We start from the raw sequence: 23,183 nt of genomic DNA, 5'->3' as shown, positions 1-23,183 counted from the left end.
TTATTAAGACGTTCTATTAGACTGATAAGGTTTCAAAGCTCTAAAACCGATAATCCCTGAAAAACAAAGGGGGTGCGTTTTGCCTCGACAGTGCGTATTACCCCAGATGCCCCTACATATGATCACAAGAGATGGATACCCGACGAGATGGACATTACAAAATTATAACAAGCTGTGTTATTTTGTTACATTTTTTTTTTATAACAAGGATTATTATAAAACATGTACCGTTAGTAGTTACACACTAAGAATAAATCACAGAATTCTGTGAAATTTCACCGAAATCTCAACAGCAGTATTTTCGGTGTGAATTAGTGGTTTATTTGTGTGGGTTTCGCCGAACTTTCGATGATTTATTCACAAATTTTCGGTGTTTTTCTTTCAGCTAAATTTATTCACGGATCACCGATCTATTTTGTATATTTTACATTTTTTTAAATCAAAACCAAAATAAAATCAACTTTTTTTTTATTTGTTTGAAAATGTATTATTTAATTAGATGTTCAAACGTACACAATTATCAGCACTTAACTAGTTGTTTTTGCATGACCATTCGCGGTGTTGCAACGTGATTTCATATGCGGGTACTTCTTGCGGCTTGCCTGAAAGAACCAACAGACTGCAAAAAAAAAACAAATGTTATTAATGGGGAACTTACGGAAAATACCAACCAGAATCTCGTGTTGCTGTTGGAAATCGTCCAATTTTTTTCAGTTTTTGTTGTTTTTCTGCTGTTTTTCACTATAGATTCACCATCACGAAATAACAAATAAAAAACATATCACTTTTCGATAACCCGCGTTTGGCAATATGAACGGCAACTGTTTTCACAGAAATTCTGTAAAACTCACAGTGTACGGTGAAAAAGTTGATGTTCACCGAACCATATTGTAAAAATTTCACAGAACTTGGTAGTTTGGTTGACTTTGCCGAATTGTCGGTGAAATGTTAACAGGTGGACTGGGAAACCATGAATTTCACAGAAAGATTTTTGAAAACATATTTTACCGTTTTGTTTCGGTGAAATCTTTCACAGAATTCTGCGATATATGCTTAGTGTGTAAAATAACAAAAAATCTAACAGAGTTCCCAGATGAAAAGAACAATAATTTAATAACTTTTGTTATGATCATAACAAAAATATTACAAAACCTGTTCCATGAAATATGGTAGAATTTAATAAAATTATAACAAATTGTGTTATGATTCCTTGGCAACCTTTTACGGTAAAAACTAAATTTTATGCTCATTTTTTGGGTAAATATTTTTAAGTGTGTTATTCTATTTTTAGAAAAAGTAGGTAACATAAAAAAAGTTTCCAGTTCGTTATAAAATTGTCGGGTCCAAACGGGATTTGAACCAAGACACCTACCATCGGTAGCACTCTGCCCCCTCTGCCAATGAGGCCATCACAACACTTGAAGAGGCCGATGATAGGCCAATTCAGATTACTCCCAATTATAGAGGCGCTTGGTGAGACAAGGAGAAAATCGTTTGTTTACATAAAAAAGGCATTTTTACTCACTATTTGCTCTAGAAGTTGCTATTTTTCATTGGTAATGGCTTCCATTATCTTCATTCTCGATGCTCACGCCGACAGACACCGGATTGGCCAGCTAACAAAAAATCCGGAAGATCGCCCGCCGGAGGCATAGCAAAAGCTCCTCAAATTAATCACATATATTGTTCGTAAGTACTTACCAGATCTAAGCGCATCTGAAAAAGAATTGAATTTTCTTTCCAAAAAGTGCTCGTTTGTTTCTCTACGATGAGGAATCCGATATGAAAAAGTGAAAAAGTGCACTTTGCCTATGCTGCGCCATGTGAAATTTTGGCGGAGTCACGTTTTTCATAGGGTTCTCATTCCTGCCACCAGATGCGGAGGAATCATTAGCTTCCGTTGGATTTACCTATAGAAGCTTTACTGGTGACGTACTTAATAGATGCACCCTAAGGTCAAAGCAAAACAGTAGAGTAAACAAATTCCATATTATAATTATTTAGTTCCACTTTTGCTTGTCAATGTTTACTTGTTTTGTTTCACACCAGACAAGACATTACAATTGTGCCATAAACTCATGAAGTCTCATGAAGTGCATATCATGCATATTGAAAGAGTGCAACGTAGCTTCGTCCGTTTCGCTTTGCGGCGATTACCTTGGAATGATCCGCTAAGGCTGCCCCCGTATGAGCAGCGGCGCCAACTGATCAAACTTGAATCCCTCAAAGATCGACGAGTATTCCTGCAAAGAATGTTTGCTTACGATATTGTTACAAACCGGATCGACTGCCCTTCGCTACTGGAACAAGCTAACTTCTTAGTACCTGTACGCCGTACTCGTCAAAGGTTGTCGTTTTGGATCCCTGGACATCGGACGCTCTTTGGTCAGAACAATCCTTTAGAGAAATGTTTTAAATTGTTGAACACTGTTGAATCGTTTGATTTTGTAATAAGTAGAAATAGGTTTAAAGCTAGTATTAGGTAATTGGATAATTACTCAGTCTGTACAGCTACTGCTGAAGACATAGTCAAATAAATAAAAACTAATCCAACATCATCTAGAAAATAGGGTAACCTGGGGTAATACGCACCCCCGGGGCAAAACGCACTCACGCTATTCCATTATATAAGTGAAGTTTCATTCGATGCCTGCAAACTAGACGTAAAATTGAGCCGGACAAGCCCAAGAATGCAAAGAATATTCGAATAAAAAGCGTGGAAAACGATGATTTTCCACATTTGGAAAGATTGCCTAATTTGAAGCGCACGCAATTTAAGCAATTGCGCGCTGATTATATGGAATCAACCTATTAACTACCATCCGCCTCCTTCTTCTTCTTCTTCTTGGCGTAACGTCCTCACTGGAACAAAGCCTGCTTCTCAGCTTAGTGTTCAATGAGCACTTCCACAGTTATTAACTGAGAGCTTCCTCTGCCAATGACCATTTCGCATGTGTATATCGTGTGGCAGGCACGAAGATACTCTATGCCCAAGGAAGTCAAGGAAATTTCCTTTACGAAAAGATCCTGGACCGACCGGGAGTCGAACCCGTCACCCTCAGCATGGTCATGCTGAATACCCGTGCGTTTACCGCCTCGGCTATATGGGCCCTCCGCCTCCTACTCATTCCATTTGCTGCCGTAAATAGTAAGATGGAGCCGCCTGGTATTTCATTAGATTTCAAAGCGGAAAATGCCAGAGGTCGTATTGCCCCACCTCAAGGTGCGTTTTGCCCCCAACAGTTTTTCAGCACCCAAAACGTAACACTTTTTTAAATTGTTAATTTGATTAGGTAAAATTGATATCACGCGGACCAAAAGTTGCCGTCTCTTAGTCAAATAAGTAAACTAACTTTCAAAACGCAAGACACCCATAAAATCATCTTAATCTTAGATATACGGCCACGTTTGCTTAGGGGGTGCATATTACCCCACCTTCCCCTACTGTGCTGTTGCGTTAACTAAAAACACTATATGCAAAGACACGAAATGTTCCAATTGGAATTCCAAATTTGCTGTCTATGTCATTCCAATCGAGCAGGAGACCTGCCAAACGCGCTTTAAAAGCATTGCTCGACAGCATCATCGTCATGATGCGACAATCATCATCAACAGCAATAATCATCAGATTTCGTGTCTTTAGCATACAGTGTCTTTAGGATAGGGGAAAGTACAACCGAGCGTTACGGTCCATACACAAATGATAGGGCTTTCATACAAAAAAGCGTAATGGAAGAGGAGGGAGGTTTTAACATGGACATGTTAGCGTTACCAGGGTCGTGCAATTTCGAAAGGAAAACATGACGTACGACGACTGTAGCAAATCGTTTCCCATGCGAACGGACTGCTGTGATGCTTCATCTCTCACCCAGCAACACACTCGTTCGTTGCTGCTACAGAAACAAGTGTGTATGAAACATGGGATGATACACTTGGATTTTCGTTTCATTTATGAGTCATTGAAATACTTCAACATGCTAAAAACACTATTTAAACCACATTTTTAAATAGTGGTGCACGCCAATAGAATGATAATTATGTTTTATGAAAGAGGATAACAAATTCGACCACTAAAATCCAATAAACCGGCGCCCGTGACCATTGAGAGACTAGCGCGCACCAGTGAGACACTAAAGCTCTGACGGGTGAAGCACAAGCAATGCGACCGGGTGGGAGACTACCGAGTGCTACGATGAGTGGAAAAGTTTTTTTTAACGACCGAGTCATTAGAAAAATGTATGAAACACTTGAAGTGACTCATTCAAATGTTGCATGAAAGTGTATCATTGAAACGAAATTGTACGCCCCTGAGCGTTACGTTCTAAATTAATGCAATGAGTTTTGTTTTATGGCTTTTGGCTCTAGTAGTCAATATTACAAAAATGATCAAACTATTTCGCGTCAATAAAAAAAACCCAACAAATTTTGAAATTATTTTGTTACAAAAAATGTAGCAAATGCTACAATAAATTTGTTGCGAAATTTTGTTATAGGCAATTATTTTAATATGCATAATGTAACACATGCTGTTATAAGGTATGCGCACAGCAAAATCTGGCCAAAGAAAATCAAGCAGTAATAATTCATTCCAACTTATTCCCAAACCAAAAGCAATTCATCGTAAAAAAGCATTAATTTACTTTAAATCAACATCAAGACATTGCTGATTTGACTTGTTATATCCATCATCCCGAGTTTTGAGCTTGAGTCCTTCCGTAAAGTTTTGCACAGTACCTTCGACCGCATGCCAAGAAATTTTTACCACCTTTGTGTCAAAATCAATCTTATTTTTCGATGAAAGCTGTCGTTCTTGACATTTTTTGAAGGTTCCAATTCACGGTTACTCAATATTTTTCAATTGGGTTGAGTTTTGAAGTGTATGAGATTTTACGTTTTTTGGAAAAATGCAGTACAATTTCTACATAGTTTTCTGCATACAAACGCAAGCATTCTCCGCCAAAAAAAGGGGACAAAAATCAATTCAAATCAATACACAATATCTAAGCTTTTGAATAAGGGGTGCCAGCCATTTTTCCCGACATTTCCCGTAGTGAAAAAGATGATTTGCTGTACATGTATTTCTAAAAGTTCGGTTTTTCAAACCACAAATTCATATTGTTGACCAAACTATGTATTTCTTGCCAAACTTCGATTTTTTCTTGCTCTTAAGTTGATCTGCAACCTTTCCAGGTTGTAATGATGTATAGAACCGAATACTTGAAAGCTAACTTAGGTCTGCTGGGACGGTCGCTTTAATGTACATTGTCAGATTTTCAGCACGTTTGTGCAAAAACTTTTCGAGAACTTCTTGTTCCCTTGACTCTATTTTAAACACAATGTCAAAATAAATCCCGAAGTAAATATTTTTCGATTCCTTACACAATAAGCTTTCATTTGCGCCAGAGATTGCCACGATTCGTTGAAAATAGAGAAATTTCTATCCAAAATGCGGTGGCTAGATTTTGCTGTGTGCATACCTTATATCTGTTTGAATAAGTAATACAAGTTTTGTTAAAATTTTGTTTTTAAAATAATAACAAATTATGTTACAACTAGCTGGCTCGGCAAACTTTGTCTTGCCGTCCTGTGCATTGGCGTATCTAGGATTTTTTCCTAGGGGGTGCCAGAGGGGTGCCAGTTTCAGTGGCTTCCAGGTTGTTTTGCTTTTTTGTAACAAGAAATACCGATCCACCCTCAATTTCTTAGTACAATCATATACTGCGTCGTGGGACAAATTAGCCCGAAAATTCAAACGTGCTATAATTTAAAGAACAGTTTTTTTAATTCGAACCGTTGTACTGACTTAACACTCTCCCGCCATGTGAGGTTTAGATCTTGATAACTTGATTAGGTACAATACATGTATTCATCGTGACATCCTCTTTGATTATTGCATGATAACCCTTACAAAATAGTTTTCAAGAACAATTGTAAGAGTATTTTTTTCCTCCCCTTTGTGGAAATTAGGCCACTGCGTCCAATAAGCTGAACTTTTGTAGCATTGTAAGATATATAAATACTTAAAATTGCAAAATCAGGATACATATTTGCATTTTCGGTTTGACCACAACTTTCTATTTTACGCTTCGGGATTCTGAACTTCGATTTTTCTCTTCGGGATTCTGATTCTATGCTATATATAATACAAGAAATTTGTGTTTTCGGCGAAACATTGTTTCGGTAATTCATCTGAGAATATTCCCGGCAATTTATTTGGAAATTGTTTCGCAATTTATTGTAATTAGGACTTTTTTTAGAAATCTATCAGTAATTCCTTTGAATTTGGCAAATTTCTGCGGCAATTTATTTAAGGATTTATTCGGTAATATGTCTGGGATTTGATACTAAACACCTTTACGCATCCTTTGAAAATTTCATCGGAAATTGCTTTGGATTTTTTTTCGGCTATTCCGCTTGGAGTTTATGTAGCTTTTTTTTATTTCATTGGTAAATCTTTTGATATGTTTTCTCGGGATTTCCCTCGCCAATTTTTTAGTAGTCTTTCAAGCAATGTTTTGTTAATGTCAGCAATTCTATTAATATTTGCTTTTAAAGTTCTCCAATTACTCTTTAGGCAATTCCTATGGTGATTCATTCGACATTAACTCTGGGAACTTCCTCACATTTTTTTGGAAATGTCTTCGGCAAGTCATTCTACTTTTTTTCGGATTTTCGTCGATGTTTTGGACTTCCATTATCTATGCTATTAAGTATTTCTTCACAAATTCCTTCGAAAACTTCTTCGGAAGTTCTTTTATAAATAAGTAACAACAACAAGTTCTTTTATAAATCGCTTCTATAATTTAAATAAAAATTCTTTAGGCAATTTCTTCTAGATTTCTTTAGTAATTATATAAGGAATTCCTGCAGCAGATGATTTAGGAACACCTTCGGCATTTCCGATGTTACTTGTATTGAATATTTATTTGGGCATTTTATTAGCAAATCTTTTGGAAATCTTGGAAACTTCTATTATTACTTTAGGAACTTCTTCGGTAATTCCTTTAAAAATTTATTCGGCAATTTTCTTAGGGATTTTCTTCGGGCATTTCTTTGAAAAAAATCTCTAGTGGTTTTTTAGAAAAATCTGTTACTGCAATTACCTTTGGAATTCTTTCTAAATTTTCTTCGGAAATTCCTTTGATGATTTCGGAAAATTGTTTGAGAAATTTTTTTGTGAATGTTTTTGGAAATTTTTATAGAATATATTTTGACAAATTATTGTGAGATTGTTTTCGGCCAATTTCTTTAAAAAGCCTTACTATTTTCATCAGAAATTCCTTTCGGCAACTACTTTGAAAGCTCTAATTTTGATGGATTTTTTTCCGGCAATTTCTTTGGGAATTTGTCAGGATTTTTTTCGTGAATTTCATAGGATTTTCTTTAGGCAAGTCCGTTTGAGAATTTATGAATTTCCAGTTTAGCATTTTTTGGACGCAATAAATTTAAATACAATTAAATAATAAAGAATTGCGAAAGCAATCACGATAAAATAGCATGAAAAATTTGCAAAATAGCTGAAAAAGAAATTGCTAAAATAATTACTGATGAATAGCCATTGAAATAAAAAAAAATGAGCGAAATTGTTGATTGCATGCCCAAGAAACGTAACTAGCTGAATATCAGTTTCTTAAACTAAAGTTTGCTTAAGAGTGGTTTGTTCCTCTCCCATAAACTCAAATGTTTGTTGGGTTCTAATGAAACTGCCATAGAAATCTTAAAAAAGAAAACAAAAAAAAACATGCTTAAGGAACCCTTAAAGAAATGGTCATACTGCGGTTTAGCAAATACGGAGCCGTGTGTTCTCGAATCTTAACAGAACGCGATTTTTTTCCACAAATTCATCTCTCATTTTGTCAATTAGCAACATTCTGTGCCTTCTAATTAATTACAAGTTTTTCCCGTACATTTCTATAGGATTTTACTAGAGATTTCTCTTGCCTCCTAGGATTTCTCTAAAAATTCCAACTATTCCCGAAATTCATTTGGGGATTCTAGAGATTTCTATTGGTATTCCTTCAGCTAGAATTCCTTGAAGAAGGCCAAGAGGAGTTCCAGGTGTAATACCATGATTAATTTCTAGAGTAATTTATTAATTCCTGGAAGAGTCAATGCCATTTATGGAAGTATCCCAGGAAAACTGCCTAGAAGAATCCCGGCAAGAATTCCAGGAGAAATCTCTAGAGTGATTCCTGTAGGTATCACAGTAAAAAATTCTGGAGGAGTTCCTGGATGAAAGTCATGAGGAGTTTCTGGAGAAGTCCAACAAGAAATATTTAGAAAAATACCAGATTTTTTTTAGGATCTCCAGGAGGACACACCAAAGGTACTTCTGCAAGACTCCCAGGAGATCCCAGCAAGTTTTTGAAGGAATCTCTGGAGAATTTTTTAGAAGCATACTCATACTAAGAAGCATACTCATACTAAGAATTTCTTGAGGTATTGCTAGAAGAATCACAGGAGGAGTTTTTTGAGGTATTCTTGGAGAACGGTCAAAAGGAGTTCCTGCAGGAATTTCATGAGGATTTTCTGGATGAATCTTTGGATAAAATCTCTGGGGGAATTCCTGGATGAGTCCTTGGAGAAATCTCTGGTGGAGCAACCAAATAAATTTCTGCAAAAAATCCAGGAATATTGCCTGGAAAGGTCTCAGCAAAAAAGCCTGGAGAAAGCTCTAGAAGAATTCGTAGCATAATTTCTGAAGTACCGAAGTTAGAATTTCTGGAGGAAGAATAACTGGAAGAACCGCGTGAATTGCTTGAGCAGTCACGGCTGTAATATCTGGAGGAGTTCCTAGAACTGTGAGCTATCATAGAAGTAATTTCTAGAGAAACCCTAGAATCAGCAATGCCAGGGGTAAGGTACACCGGGGCAAGTTGAAACAGCGAGTTAACATGATGTTATCCAATGATGGTAAACAGCTTGAATACCATAACACATAGTTTTTGATTCAAACAATCTTTTGGAAAAAGAAAAATTCCCAAATTGTATTGAAACCTATTTCAAAACATCGTGTTTCATCTTGCCACCCGTTTCAACTTGTCCCAGTGTACCTCTTAAGAGAAGTTCCTTTAACATATTCCTGGAGGAACACCTACAGTTCTCCTTGAAAGAATCGGTAAAAGTATACTGGAGGAATCCTTCATGGAATCCCAGGAGGAATTTCTGGAGGCATCTCTGGAAGATTTCTCGTATGCCAGGAGAAATCCCTAGAAGTATTTCTGAAGGAGTCCTAATGGGAATTGCTTGAAGAATTCCAGTTTTAATTCATGGAAGAAGGTCAAAAGAAGTTCTTGGGGATATCCCCCGTGGAATTTCTGGAAGAACTTCTGTAGAAAGTCCTCGATACATCCTTGAAGAAATGTATGGAAGAATCAATGAAGGGATTTTATAGAAAAATCTCAGGGAGATCTTCCGGAAGATTTTGCGGAAGAACTTTTCTAGTAGAATTCTAGAAGGAACCATAATGAGAAATTTTTGAGGAGAAGGAAAATTGCTGGAAAAATCGCAGCAGGAGTTGCTTGAGAAATCTCAGCGACAATTCCCGGATGAAGGCCAGTATAAGCGCCTGGAGGAATTTTCCATTAGAAATTTCTGGAAGAATCTCTGAATGAAATCTCTGAAGGAATTCCTGGAAGAATCACCGGAGGAACTTGAAATCACCATGGACGTCCACTCGCCCTGGGGTGTTGACGTCCGTACGCCTCGGCCAGCTCACCTTCCAAGTTATCTCAGGGTCGGCTTTAGACCCGGGAGAACTGAGCAACCCTACACTTACCTCTGCGTATCGAGCGAACAATGGAAGGCCACTAGAATAATGGGATTTGGATTGCTCTCTTGCTTTTGTGGAATGTAAAAGTATAAAGTTGAGTAAGAAAAATAGATTTTATTCTACGGTAGGGGATCGTGGGGAAAAACACTGCTTCGGCTGTTCGTTGGGGCCCTTGTCGTAGCGTACACGTTGGGAGGGGAGAGAGAGAGTTGAGCTGCCTACCTTGCTGAGCACGCGGTCATGGGACCAGGGGTGCGACGTCGGCGCCGCGACGCCGGTCTGGACAACTTCGGCTGGTCCTTCGGGGCCGACTGTCTCCGATCGGGCTTCTGGGTGGGAGGTGGACTTGGTTCACAGGCAGCCGCCGCGGGCCGGCGGGCAGAAACTTTGGTCGGCTGGGAACACGCCGCCGCGTACCGGCGGGCACAATCTTCAGGCGACCGAATGGGCCAAAAACTTGGAACTCGCCCCAAGGTGGTTTTACACTGGAGCACAGGTGGAGCGCGATTCTAGAAACCGTTGGCGGTAGGTTTCGGAATCGGTGCCGTCGGGTATTCGAAATCCGGGGGTCACGCTAGGAAGCAACGTCGCGCGTACCGGAGCGTCCCGTTGAGCTATCGCGTAGGATGACGGAGTTACACCGATTGACGGAGTGTAATCCGGACCTCACCTTCGAGATAAACGTCACTCGGCCTGAAGGAAACCTTAGGAACACTACGCGCTCAACTTTTTTGATTGTAATGCACTATCACATCCACCTTTTTTAACTGTGAGGAACTTTTTCAAAAAACGTCTGTTTCGCTTCCTATCCCGAACTTAAGTGACCGACCGTTCCCAAGTCCAATCAACTCCAACCTCCTCTTTCCAAAAGTCCTCTCCTCTTCTCCCCTCCTACAGTTCCTCTCCCCTCCATCAGCAGTCAATGCGTTTAGCTGGATCCGGTGTTGCCCTGTCTTCACTTTGATCCCCTTTATAATTTATCTTCCATCAAGGGATGTACATGTGGTTTTTTTTTTATAGCAAATTTTAACATTTGAATTTTTACATTATTTATTTGATAGGATACATATAGGTTTTAATATTCGTTTCATTTATTTTATTTACTAACAATAACATTTAATTTAATATAATTTTTTAAACAATATTGTAAAGCAAAATATTTGATAATAGGCAAAATTTAAAGAAATACACAATTTAACTAAACTATAACAAAATGACCTTCATTGTTGCCGAATTAATCGGTAACAATTTTCCCCTCGGTAGAGAGAAAAATTATTCCGATAATTTTTCGCAATCTATCAATTGTGCTGTCTCACCACTTACCTTACTCAAATAAATCGCTTGGCTGGATCTAATCAGTTACCGGAGTGTTCCTTATTAATGGTCTAGTTCATTCTCTTGCTATAAATAATCATCATCCTTTGCCATCTAAGCCCTTTATTTTTAGTTTTATTTTTTTAGGGAGAAAATCATCACATACCTCACCTCAATTTTTGTTTACTTCCAACGCTTCCCGTAGGTGGAAAAACCTTTATGCTTTTAAACCCCATTCATTCAACTTCATTCATCAGCTTCATTCATTGGACGCGTCCTCCATTAACAATCATTCATCACATACACACACTCATTCATTCAATCCAAAAATCTAACTTAAATCTTTATTTGATAACCAGTGACAAAAACTATTCTACCGTCAGCTTGGGATTACTTTTCAACGACTAAGGCAGACTGCCTTACAAGTATACATTTTCAGATAAATTCTACGAGAGATAGCATCGGGGTCATAGGGCATCAACGTTGAATGGGTTCAACTCCGCTCAGTTTAAAGGTTCCATCATTCATGATGGACCTGTACTGACCGTAATCGTCATCATGACTCTGGTCTCCAGCGATGCATCTTGTCGGTAATCGAATTTTCCGAAATTTACCTTCAATCCCGCACTACTTCTCGGAAAATCAAATCAAATGTTTGGAATTCGAGTAGACGGGGATCAGATTGACTCGTTAGGATCAAAATCGAGCATTCACTGTATGCATCTTGGCATAAAGGGAGCTCTACTAAACGCGCCTCAAAGGGAGATGTAAGCCACCATCCCCGCGAAAATAAACTGGTACTGCACGAAACGTCTGTCATTATCAGGGCAATCCCGCCCTCCTATCAAAACAACAACGAATTCAACATCAATCGAACGGATTTTTTCTCCGCTTCTTTTTGATTAATTTAGTCAGCTAATTCCCAAAAAAAGGTTCTTTACTTTTAGGAATGGTGAAATTTAAGGGTCAGACAACTAGACAACATTTCTCAATGGCGTTGAACAAGACCATTACATAGGAAGGGAAACTTTTGCGAAACGCGGATTGAACCGGATTGAAACCAGCTGCGCCAGACGTCCGTCGTCCCATTCAATAAGGAGTATTGTTTACATTGATGATTAACCTGGTTTTAGGTGTGCTGCAGGCCAAACACCTAAGCTTTTTCCATCTAAATCTTCGATTTCATACGAAGAGGTGCCTACGCGTGATTTGATTCGAGCTGGTAAATAAAGTGGGCCGTATTTGGCATTGTAGCCCTCGGCGGCACTGGACTGCCTCATATTTCGTCTGTATACGAGCTGTCCGGCCTGTAGCAATTTGGAATGCTGTCGGTGGCGAAGATCATAACGAGCTTTACCCGATTCATGAGCCTTTTTGAGATTTGCTTGCACTAAATCGTAAATCTTATCGAAAAGTTGTTTTCGAGCTTCTTCGCGTTCTTCAGGAGCCCGTTGAGATTCCGCACCGAACCATTGATGGTCCGTTCCCTGAGTGAAGGCTTCATGCCCGTGAATGACGAAGAATGGAGTCAACTGTATGGAAGAGTGGACTGAAGTGTTAAGGATCGTCTCAACTTCCGACAGGCGACTGTCCCAAAGACGCTGATCTTCGCGGACATAAGTGCGTATCGCGGCATTGATTGTTCGATTTACCCTCTCTACAGGGTTTGCCTGAGAGTGGTATTTCGAATTCAACCAATGCCGGATATTGAACCGATCTAGTAGGGCTTTAAATTCTCGAGATAAGAAGACCGATGCATTATCGGTAATGATAATCTCCGGGGTAGAAAATCGCAGAAACCACTGGTCTTTGAGTATATTACATAAGGAGTTACTGCTTATGCTGCGTACCGGAGAGAGCATTACCCACTTGCTGTATAAATCTAGCGTAACTAAGATGTGTTGATTGCCCTTTTTGCTTCTCGGAAGGGGCCCAACATAATCTGTGGCAATTATCTGCCAAGGGTGGGTGGTAATCCTCTGCTCTCCCATGGGAGGTGTTACCGGAACACATGCAGCTTTGACCTCTTTACAGACGGTACAGTTCTGAACATATTCTTTGATTTCCTTCGACATTTTAGGCCAATAATATTTGAGCTTCGCTCGGGAAAGAGTTTTATCGAAACCCATATGCATAGCATGGTCGTGGCACTCCCGAAGAACATCCTCACGATCTTCGGGGGCCACTACTTTCTTCCACTCAAACCGGTGGTCGTAGGGTTCGACGGAGGTGGAAACGAACTTATATAGGACGCCGTTCTCGACCCGAAAGTCTACGTATTCATCAGGACTTTCTTCGACCTTAAGCTTAAGATCTTCGTACCACGGTGACGGGGGTTTTGTTGAAACTACGGCAACACAACGTGACAACGCATCGGGAACAACGTTATCCTTCCCTTTGCGATGAATGATCGTCATGTTGTATTGCTGTAGAGTCAGACTCCACCTACTACACCGGGACGATGTCTTCCACTTAGTACGCAGAATGTGCGTCAATGCGGAGGAGTCCGTAATCAGGGTAAAATGACTCCCTTCTACGTACCCTCGAAAAGCCTCGATGGACAGGAGGGCAGCCAGTGTTTCTTTTTCACACGCGTGATAATTCCTTTCAGGAGTTGTCAACTTGTGTGAAAAATAAGCAATGACTCTCTCCTGTCCCTCCTGGATCTGGGTGAGGACACCGGCGACGGCCACGTCACTGGCGTCCGTTTGTATCGAAAACTCCGATGCAAAATTTGGACTGACTAATATGGGAGAACTGATTAGTCTCTCTTTGATGAGACAGAACGCTTCCTCAGCCGCTTCATTCCAGGGTAAGACTTTGCTTTTCGACTTAAGGAGATCGGATAAGGGGGCCGTAATCCCACTGAAATCATCAATGAATCGGCGATAATAATTTGCCATTCCTAGGAACCTGCGCATTTTAGTAATGGTGTTTGGTCTATCGTACTCCACGATAGCCTTGACTTTTTCAGGGTTTGCTCTAAGGCCCTGAGTAGAGAGAAGGTACCCTAGGAATGGCAACTCATCTACACCGAATCGAGATTTTTCGAGGTTTATAGCTAGGTTAGCTTCTGTTAACCGCCTGGCTACTTCTCGGAGCAACCTTAAATGGTCCTCAAACGTTTCGCTGACCAGGACTATGTCGTCCAGGTAGACGAAAACGAATGGTTCCAATTCACCGTGACCTAGGACCTGGTCCATTAACCGGGCCAAGGTTGCCGGGCTATTCACTAGGCCAAACGGCAACCTGGTGAATTGGAACATTCCTTTTCCTTGAATGCTAAAAGCAGTGTACCGTCGAGATCTTTCTTCAAGGGGGATTTGAAGAAAGGCCTCGGAAAGGTCCAGTGTACTTAAATATCTGGCCTTGGGTAACTGGCTGAGAATTCGTCCCGGATGGGGTAAAGGGTAAGCGTCTTTTATTGTGCGTTCGTTAATTTTCCGTGCATCTAGGCAAAGACGAACTTTACCTGATGGTTTGATGACGGGTACCACATTCAGTGACCAATCTGAGTGACAACGCTCTATAATTCCGGCTCCGAGCATACGGTCCAGTTCTTCGGCTACCTTTTCCCTAACCTTTGGTGACATGGTGTATGGGTACTGCCGTATTGGTGGGCGCGTTTTCCACTCATCGAGTATCTCGATTGAGTGGGCCGCCATATGGGTGGTGGATACCTGGTTAGGCACTGCTACTTTGAAGAGAGCCTTGACTTCATCCAACTTTTGAAGCTCATCGGAAGAGAGCACTAGGCTAGGTGGGTCAGCTTCCGTAGGGCCTCCCTGAGTGAGAGCACATTCTTCTACTCTAGGGTAAATGTTGAATCGGGACCAAAATGTCATTCCCAACAGACAATCCACCAGCAGTGCCTCAACTACTAAGGTAGGGACCACTCGTACTTTTCCATCAAAGCTGAATGGAATGTAAACTTCTCCAATAATATTCAGTTGTCCTCCATCAGCCGATCTTAGTTGAATCAGTCCGTCTGGTGGTTTTAGCTTTAATCCTCGAAGACGGAGGAATAATTTTTGACTAATAATCGTACGATTACTGCCCGAGTCTAACAGTCCTTTAATTTGTATATTATGGATACCGACCAACGCGTATGGCCGGTTATCGTCCAATTCGGGTAGGATAATTTGAAGAATCTGCGAGGGGGTTTCATTTTGATAATCGTCGCGGTCTGGCACGCAGTATTCCGCACGATCTACAGTAACGGGTGAACTTACGCGGACTTCTCGGACGATCGGCGATTTTCGGTCGTCTGCAGCCCGTTTTTTCGACAATAGGGACAATGTTGCGAATCGAAACCTTTGAAGCCACAAACGTAACAAATCAGACCTTTCAGGTTGCGACACTGGTCAATGCGATGGTCTGATTGACGACAGTTCAAACACACATCCATCGGAGGTGGTTTGAACCCTGCGACCAGAAAATCTAGTGTTCTATTCGGTTTGGGCTGACCCTCCTGGGAAGTTGAGGGCTTTGGTTTGGGTTCAGTCGGCGTTTTTACGTTGTCACCGCTTCGGTAGGGTGCTGGTTTATCTGCTGGTGCTGAAGCCTGTTTTGGTTTGTGGCTTTTCCAGGACTCAACCTGGCCAGCACTCGACTTTTGACGAGGGTGGGTTTGTGTTTGGTTGGGGGGGTTCTTTTGTGAAATCATATTCACCGATTTCTCAGTACCAAATACCTTCTGGTACATCGAGAAGTTGGACGCATCTATCAGGTGACCCGCCTCGATTAATTGAGGAAGATCTTGGACTGGCTTCCACAGAAGAGCCTTTTTGTAGTCCGATCGAAGGTTTCTACGCAGGATGTCAAGTCTTTCTCGATCATCCATCGGGGTGATCATAGACCGGAACATTTTGTCCACATCAAAATAGAATTCCTGGAACGTTTCGTTCCGTTGCTGGCGTCTCTGGTATATACGAGAGCGTACCAGTGTGTCCAGCTCGGGATGAACGAAAGTTTTCCTGAGCTCATGCACTAGATGCTGCCAGTTTATTAACCGACCACTAGATCGCATGGACATATACCAGTTCGCTGCCGGACCAGTAAATAAATGAAAAGCCGAGTCGAACAGTTCGTCATCTCCTATTTTTTCGGACAATGACAGCTGCTCCACCAAACCAAGGAACTCATTCAATTTCATTCCTTGGTCCGTGCCGGAATATTTTTCAATACTCCACTGCGACACAGGAATGGTTCTGCGTGAAGTCGGCGTTACCCGATAAGCTGGGGTACCGCTGTTTAACACCGGCAAACCGCTGCCCGCAGTGGCTGGAAACATCGGGTTCGAAAGCCAAGGGTTCATGTAGGGAACCGTCGACGAAGGCGGCTGGTTCTGACTAAGTCGAGCCTGGGGAACTGCTTCCGTGACCTGGGGGTTGTGGTATGCCGGTTGAGGGTCTGACCAGGATGGGCGAGACGGGTAGGGTGAAGTAAACTGAGGGAGCGGTTGAGTCGGATAAACTGAACTGACCGCCGTAGGAGACAATGATCGATCCCACGGGTTTGTCGCAGGGGCAGGAAGTAAATGAGAAACGTTTGAGTATATTCCAGTCGTTGAAATGACTGTCGGGGCAGTGATTGGCCGCGTATAGTAACTAGATGCCGAAACCACTGATAGAGCCACAGTTGCTTTCGGTATAGTCCCGGTACACGTAACTGAAGCTATGCTTCCAATCCCCGCATCCCGAATCCTGTCACTATCGACAGAGACTACTGTGCCTTCGGTATCTGTTGAACTATGGCGAGATGTTTCTTTACCTTTTCTCAATTGTTTCAACTCCTTTTCGATGCCACTAAGGACGTTTCTAATTGTCTCCGGTTGAGTACTCAAACCTTCTGACGAAATTCCTAAACGTCGGAAAAACTCCACAAATTCAAACTCTATTTGCCTTTCCGGCGAATGACCCACGGGATTCGAAGTTGTCTTCCTAATGGGCAGGCTCCCTATTGCCTCATCCGGTGCCTGATCTTCCCTAAATTCATCTTCGTTGTCGGCCGTGTTGTCTTCAGATGAGGACACTGCGACATCGTCACCGTAAAAGTGATTCAGATGGGCTAGCACTCTTAAAATAAGCCCATGCGCTTTTTCCCTGATGTCCCCGTCCGAATACTCCTCCAATACCAACAAACGGTTGGCCAAGTGCAAAAGAGTGGAACGAAATTTTGGCGCTATTTGAGCACATGTGAAGGCCGAAGATTCCAGTTTAAGGATTTTTTCAATACACCCTGTAATTTCGTCATCTGGACTGTTAAGCAAAACCTTACTGAACAAACCCTTTTCCTTCTCTTGCTTGATCGTTTCGCGTAAAACTCGTCGTATACGAGACATTGAACTGGCCTGCTGGTCAGTTAAAAACACCTTTCGCATAGTTAATTCATGATCCAATTCGTCTCCGTCCAAAAAATCTACTCTGAGCTCCAAACACCTCCTGGCTAAATTTTCCAACGTATATCCCTTTTCGGTATTCATTGTGAGTTATTTCCAGCTTCTAAAACAAATCATAAACGCTTTCCACCTACGGTCTGGTCTAATCTGCTTGTATGTGATCACATCTCCAGCAATTAATGTACCGCAAATGGCATGATGAGCTATCTATACAATCGAACTCCCTTTGTAGATACGACAAGCAACACTCGATTCTTTTGTTCGCAAAACGATTCTAACAGCCAACGAGAGTATTCAAGGTCAAGCAAGTAGCAATTCAACAAATTTGAAAGCGAGATAACTGTAGGGTTGTCTCGAGTCTCCCCGAGCAAGGATGAATATTTCAATCGACTGATTGAAATATTCCAACCTATTATCACTTTCCGAAGGATCGCCAATTGAAATCACCATGGACGTCCACTCGCCCTGGGGTGTTGACGTCCGTACGCCTCGGCCAGCTCACCTTCCAAGTTATCTCAGGGTCGGCTTTAGACCCGGGAGAACTGAGCAACCCTACACTTACCTCTGCGTATCGAGCGAACAATGGAAGGCCACTAGAATAATGGGATTTGGATTGCTCTCTTGCTTTTGTGGAATGTAAAAGTATAAAGTTGAGTAAGAAAAATAGATTTTATTCTACGGTAGGGGATCGTGGGGAAAAACACTGCTTCGGCTGTTCGTTGGGGCCCTTGTCGTAGCGTACACGTTGGGAGGGGAGAGAGAGAGTTGAGCTGCCTACCTTGCTGAGCACGCGGTCATGGGACCAGGGGTGCGACGTCGGCGCCGCGACGCCGGTCTGGACAACTTCGGCTGGTCCTTCGGGGCCGACTGTCTCCGATCGGGCTTCTGGGTGGGAGGTGGACTTGGTTCACAGGCAGCCGCCGCGGGCCGGCGGGCAGAAACTTTGGTCGGCTGGGAACACGCCGCCGCGTACCGGCGGGCACAATCTTCAGGCGACCGAATGGGCCAAAAACTTGGAACTCGCCCCAAGGTGGTTTTACACTGGAGCACAGGTGGAGCGCGATTCTAGAAACCGTTGGCGGTAGGTTTCGGAATCGGTGCCGTCGGGTATTCGAAATCCGGGGGTCACGCTAGGAAGCAACGTCGCGCGTACCGGAGCGTCCCGTTGAGCTATCGCGTAGGATGACGGAGTTACACCGATTGACGGAGTGTAATCCGGACCTCACCTTCGAGATAAACGTCACTCGGCCTGAAGGAAACCTTAGGAACACTACGCGCTCAACTTTTTTGATTGTAATGCACTATCACATCCACCTTTTTTAACTGTGAGGAACTTTTTCAAAAAACGTCTGTTTCGCTTCCTATCCCGAACTTAAGTGACCGACCGTTCCCAAGTCCAATCAACTCCAACCTCCTCTTTCCAAAAGTCCTCTCCTCTTCTCCCCTCCTACAGTTCCTCTCCCCTCCATCAGCAGTCAATGCGTTTAGCTGGATCCGGTGTTGCCCTGTCTTCACTTTGATCCCCTTTATAATTTATCTTCCATCAAGGGATGTACATGTGGTTTTTTTTTTATAGCAAATTTTAACATTTGAATTTTTACATTATTTATTTGATAGGATACATATAGGTTTTAATATTCGTTTCATTTATTTTATTTACTAACAATAACATTTAATTTAATATAATTTTTTAAACAATATTGTAAAGCAAAATATTTGATAATAGGCAAAATTTAAAGAAATACACAATTTAACTAAACTATAACAAAATGACCTTCATTGTTGCCGAATTAATCGGTAACAAACTTCTGAAAGGATCCCAGGAAGATTGATTGAATAATTCTACCAGGAATTCCTGAAGAAAGACTAATAGAAATTTTTACAGCAAACTTTAGAAGAATGCCGAGAAGAATCATAGTAAGAATTCCCATAGAAATTCTAGCAGAATTTGCTGGATCAATCTCTGCAGAAATTTCTAGTATGTACAACCCCATTAGGACTTCCTGGAGTATCCTAAGGGAAGTTTATTGAAGAAATATCGGGAGGAATCCATAAAGGAAGCCCAGAGAAATCACTGTACGAATAGATTGAGGTATTGCTGGAGGAATCTATGGAGAAGTCTGTTGATTGTTCTTACCAATATCCAAAACGCCAAAACGTACAACAGTTTAATAAGTAATTCTGGGTGTGCTTAAGTTTTGTTCAAATGTGCCAATATTGGAAATATTGTATGAGGTTTAAAGTTTTAGGTGACTGCCAAGGAAAAATTATAGGGGGTGCCAAATTTGTTCTAGGGGGTGCCAGGCACCCCTGGAATCCCCCCTAGCTACGCCAATGGTCCTGTGGTGGTTTGACAACTGTTGAGCTCAAAGTAGCACCGCACTCTAGATTGATTTCATTTCGATCGTGTTGATTTCCTTCCCAGAAAAGTCAGTACTTTATCCATTTTCTTACTTTTCTAGTTGATTTTCGTACCTTTTTGTACATATAAACACAGCCACCACGAAAACGAATCGAACCGTGCAAGAGCCATCCTAATCGGTTCAGCCGTTTGTGAGTTTTGTTGCCTCAAAGGGATTTCAAACTCATTTTTATATATAGATAGATAGATAGATAGATTGTGTTATTGCTAACAACGGTTGTAATAATTTTGTTATGATCTTGTTGGGAGCTTCTGGTCGGGTATATTTGCGGTGCACGTTAAGGGAAGGCTGAAACATGATCGATGAGATTGTTTACTACAACTCAAATGCCGTGTCATTAATTGGCTCGGTAGCTTAGTTGGAAAATCACTTGTCTAGCGAATAAGGGTCGTGAGTTCAAATCTCACCTGAGCTATGGATTTTTTTTTCGAAATTTCACTAATAATTTATCCATTTTATTCACATAGGTATATATATATGTTAAGTTTCATTAAACATCATTAATTGACCACACGGATTGGTATACCGAAGACTTTACCCTTAAGTCATTTTAATACTTTGTGTTTTTTGCCTCATAATTCTATTCTAACAATGAAAACAAATGATTTTTACAATTAATTAAACCAATCATCTTAACTGCAAATGTAATGTACCATGATTCAATCCTCCAGAACTTACTTTATGATTCGTGACGACCCTGTAATGGGCTCTACTAAACAGGCTTCACATTGACCTTCGCAGTCTTCATTTTTTTCTGTGTATACACTAGTGCATGCGAGAGTGGAATTTAATAAATACCTAGTTCCGGCAAATTATTGAGATGAACAATCAAAAGAACTCAAATGAGGGTATGGAAGAAAACAGCACTTATTGGCGCTTATATAGCAACAAAGGGGTTTGTTTTAATGCCGAAGTGCAAATCAAGCATGGGTTAAGTTTTGAATTAGGATCTTGTTTGCAGTAGTAGCATAATTATGATTAATGATGTCTTAGACTGCTTTATCATCTGTTGGAAGTTATTGAAAATATTACAAAAAATCCAAACAAATGCGTCTTTTGAATCATAGATGTTTGTAGCATAAAAACTGTTTGGGAAATAAAATGCATTTTCTTGAAATTGATTAAGTTTAAACAAGCGTTATTCTATCGTGGCAATGTAAAACCACCGGAAATAAAATATATCAATAATACTAATAATTTTGTTCATTCTTTCCATTACAGCATTATGCACAATGTGCAGAGTAAATTTGGTAAGTGGAAATAAATTGTACAAAAAGCATATCTCAGTATAACATTCTATTTCTATTTGATAGGCACAAAATGGATATAATTACGACAGACCCGACTCAGGTTTGGGCATTGGCAGCACCAGCCGACCAGGTTTCCCAGGAACTAGTCCTGCCGGATACCCATCACCGTCCGGATTTGGCGGTGTGGCCGGACCAACTACGCCCGCTTATCAGTTCGGGAGTACCGGCTACCCTTCCGGTAGACCTTCTGGGCCTGGATTTGGACAACCTGGCTCTGCAGGTCCTACTGGAAGTGCAGGATACCCTGGTGCCGGGCAACCTGACTTTACCGGAACGGGTTCATTCCAAGGAGCACCTGTTGGAGGAACTGGATTCGGTGGCGTAGGAACTGGAGCTGGTTTTGCTGGAGACAATGCCGGATTTCCATCAATTGGATCTCGACCTACTAGTGGAGGTGCTGGCCAGCAACGACCAACTAGTGGTATTGGAGCAGTACCAACAGGTGCATCTGGAGCAGTTGGAGACTCTGCTGGTCGTCCTGGTTCTCCCAGTAATGATGGCCAATATGAGGGCGGTGATTACTCAGCTATTCCTGGTGAGCCTGGAGTAGATTATCCTATTTTCTCTGAAATTCCGGAAACTTCCTTCGATTGCAAACAGCAACCTTACCCTGGTTATTATGCTGATGTTGAAGCTCAATGTCAGGTATTTCACATATGTGCGTTGAATCGTACATTTAATTTCCTATGTCCCAATGGTACGATCTTCAGTCAGGAGCATTTCGTATGCGTCTGGTGGAATCAGTTTGACTGTTCTAGTGCTCCAGGGCTGTTTGAGAAGAACGCAAATCTGTACGACAACCCGCAAGGAAGTCGGTCACCTTCAGATGGCTACCCAGGAGCTCAACCGGGAACTGCTCCAGGCATCGGAGGCCCAACTGGTCCTACTGGAGGAGGAGCACCATATCCCGGAAGACCTCAAGGTGGACGTCCATCAGGTGCTCCTATTGGTGGCTTGCCAGGAGGCGCCCCAATCGGAATTCCAGGAGGATCTCCTGTTGGACCACCTGGTGGATCATCTCTTGGACCACAGGGAACTGCCCCAGGATATCCAACTGGTCCAGCCGGTGGATACCCTGGTGCTCGCCCAACAGGGGGATTCCAGCCAGGAGGCCAAATTCCATCGAATGTGCCAACCGGATATCCAGCTGCGGGAGCCCCAACGGGCCCTGCTTTCCCTAGTGGACCAAGTCAGCAAGGATACCCAGCACCAGGCCAGCCAGATGGTCAGTTTTCTCCATCCCCACAGCTCCCGACACGAGAGTATCTTCCTCCAAGACAAGGGTGAAATTGCACAGTATGTTGATTAATTAACAGGTACGGGCTACTTATTTATACTAGGATAATCATTATTCACAAGAACGAAATGCTGCTTGCTAAAGTGGTATATTAGCAAGCATGCATATGTTATACAAAACATAATACCTATAAATTTTACCAGTGCTAAGAAAATTGATCCTCCTAAATGAATTCAAGCAGAAAAGAATAAAAAAAAGAATCCAACTGCATTTTACTAACGGGGATTTGACATATTAATACATACATATTGTGAGCAGTGCAATGCAGCAGGTGCATTAGGTAACTTATTGTATATTTGTAATTATCTACATTTTTACTTGAAAGCCATTGTGAATACTCACTAGCAACCGATATTGCAATAAAACGAAAGCATGACATAATCGATACTTGATGTTTTATTCATATTCCATGTTTATTTTTTGTTTTTATTAACGTGTATTTTAACTTATGATAATTCTACACTATATTCCTACACTATATTCCATATGAAGTTCTTCATCCTCGATTGCTCGAGGCTCGTCTGATATCGTTCACCTTCCTCTACCCATCTTGCCTGATGTACTCTTCGCCATCTTGTGTCAACCAGATTTGGGGTGAACACCAATTTTGCAGGATTGTTATTCAGCATTCTTGTAGCACGCTCTGTCCACTGTATACCTCTTTGGC

At 41.4% G+C, this 23,183-nt stretch overlaps 1 protein-coding gene across 1 annotated transcript in view; it reads left to right on the top strand.

Moving 5' to 3' along the window:
- LOC109411933 (collagen alpha-1(I) chain) overlaps window positions 1-22,901 on the top strand; it is a 32,080-nt gene extending 9,179 nt beyond the window's left edge. Inside the window, exons 2-3 of the mRNA XM_019685589.3 lie at window positions 21,131-21,159; window positions 21,223-22,901. Of these exons, the coding sequence (XP_019541134.2) occupies window positions 21,131-21,159; window positions 21,223-22,506 (1,313 nt within the window). The 3' untranslated portion in view covers window positions 22,507-22,901. The remainder of the gene's footprint in view (window positions 1-21,130; window positions 21,160-21,222) is intronic.
- The last annotated feature ends 282 nt before the right edge of the window (window positions 22,902-23,183 follow it).

The sequence above is a fragment of the Aedes albopictus genome, chromosome 3 (assembly GCF_035046485.1).
Source record: "Aedes albopictus strain Foshan chromosome 3, AalbF5, whole genome shotgun sequence".
NCBI classification, from domain to species: Eukaryota; Metazoa; Arthropoda; class Insecta; order Diptera; family Culicidae; genus Aedes; species Aedes albopictus.
Note: the sequence above shows the minus strand (reverse complement) of the source record. Positions and strands in the feature narration are given on the sequence as shown.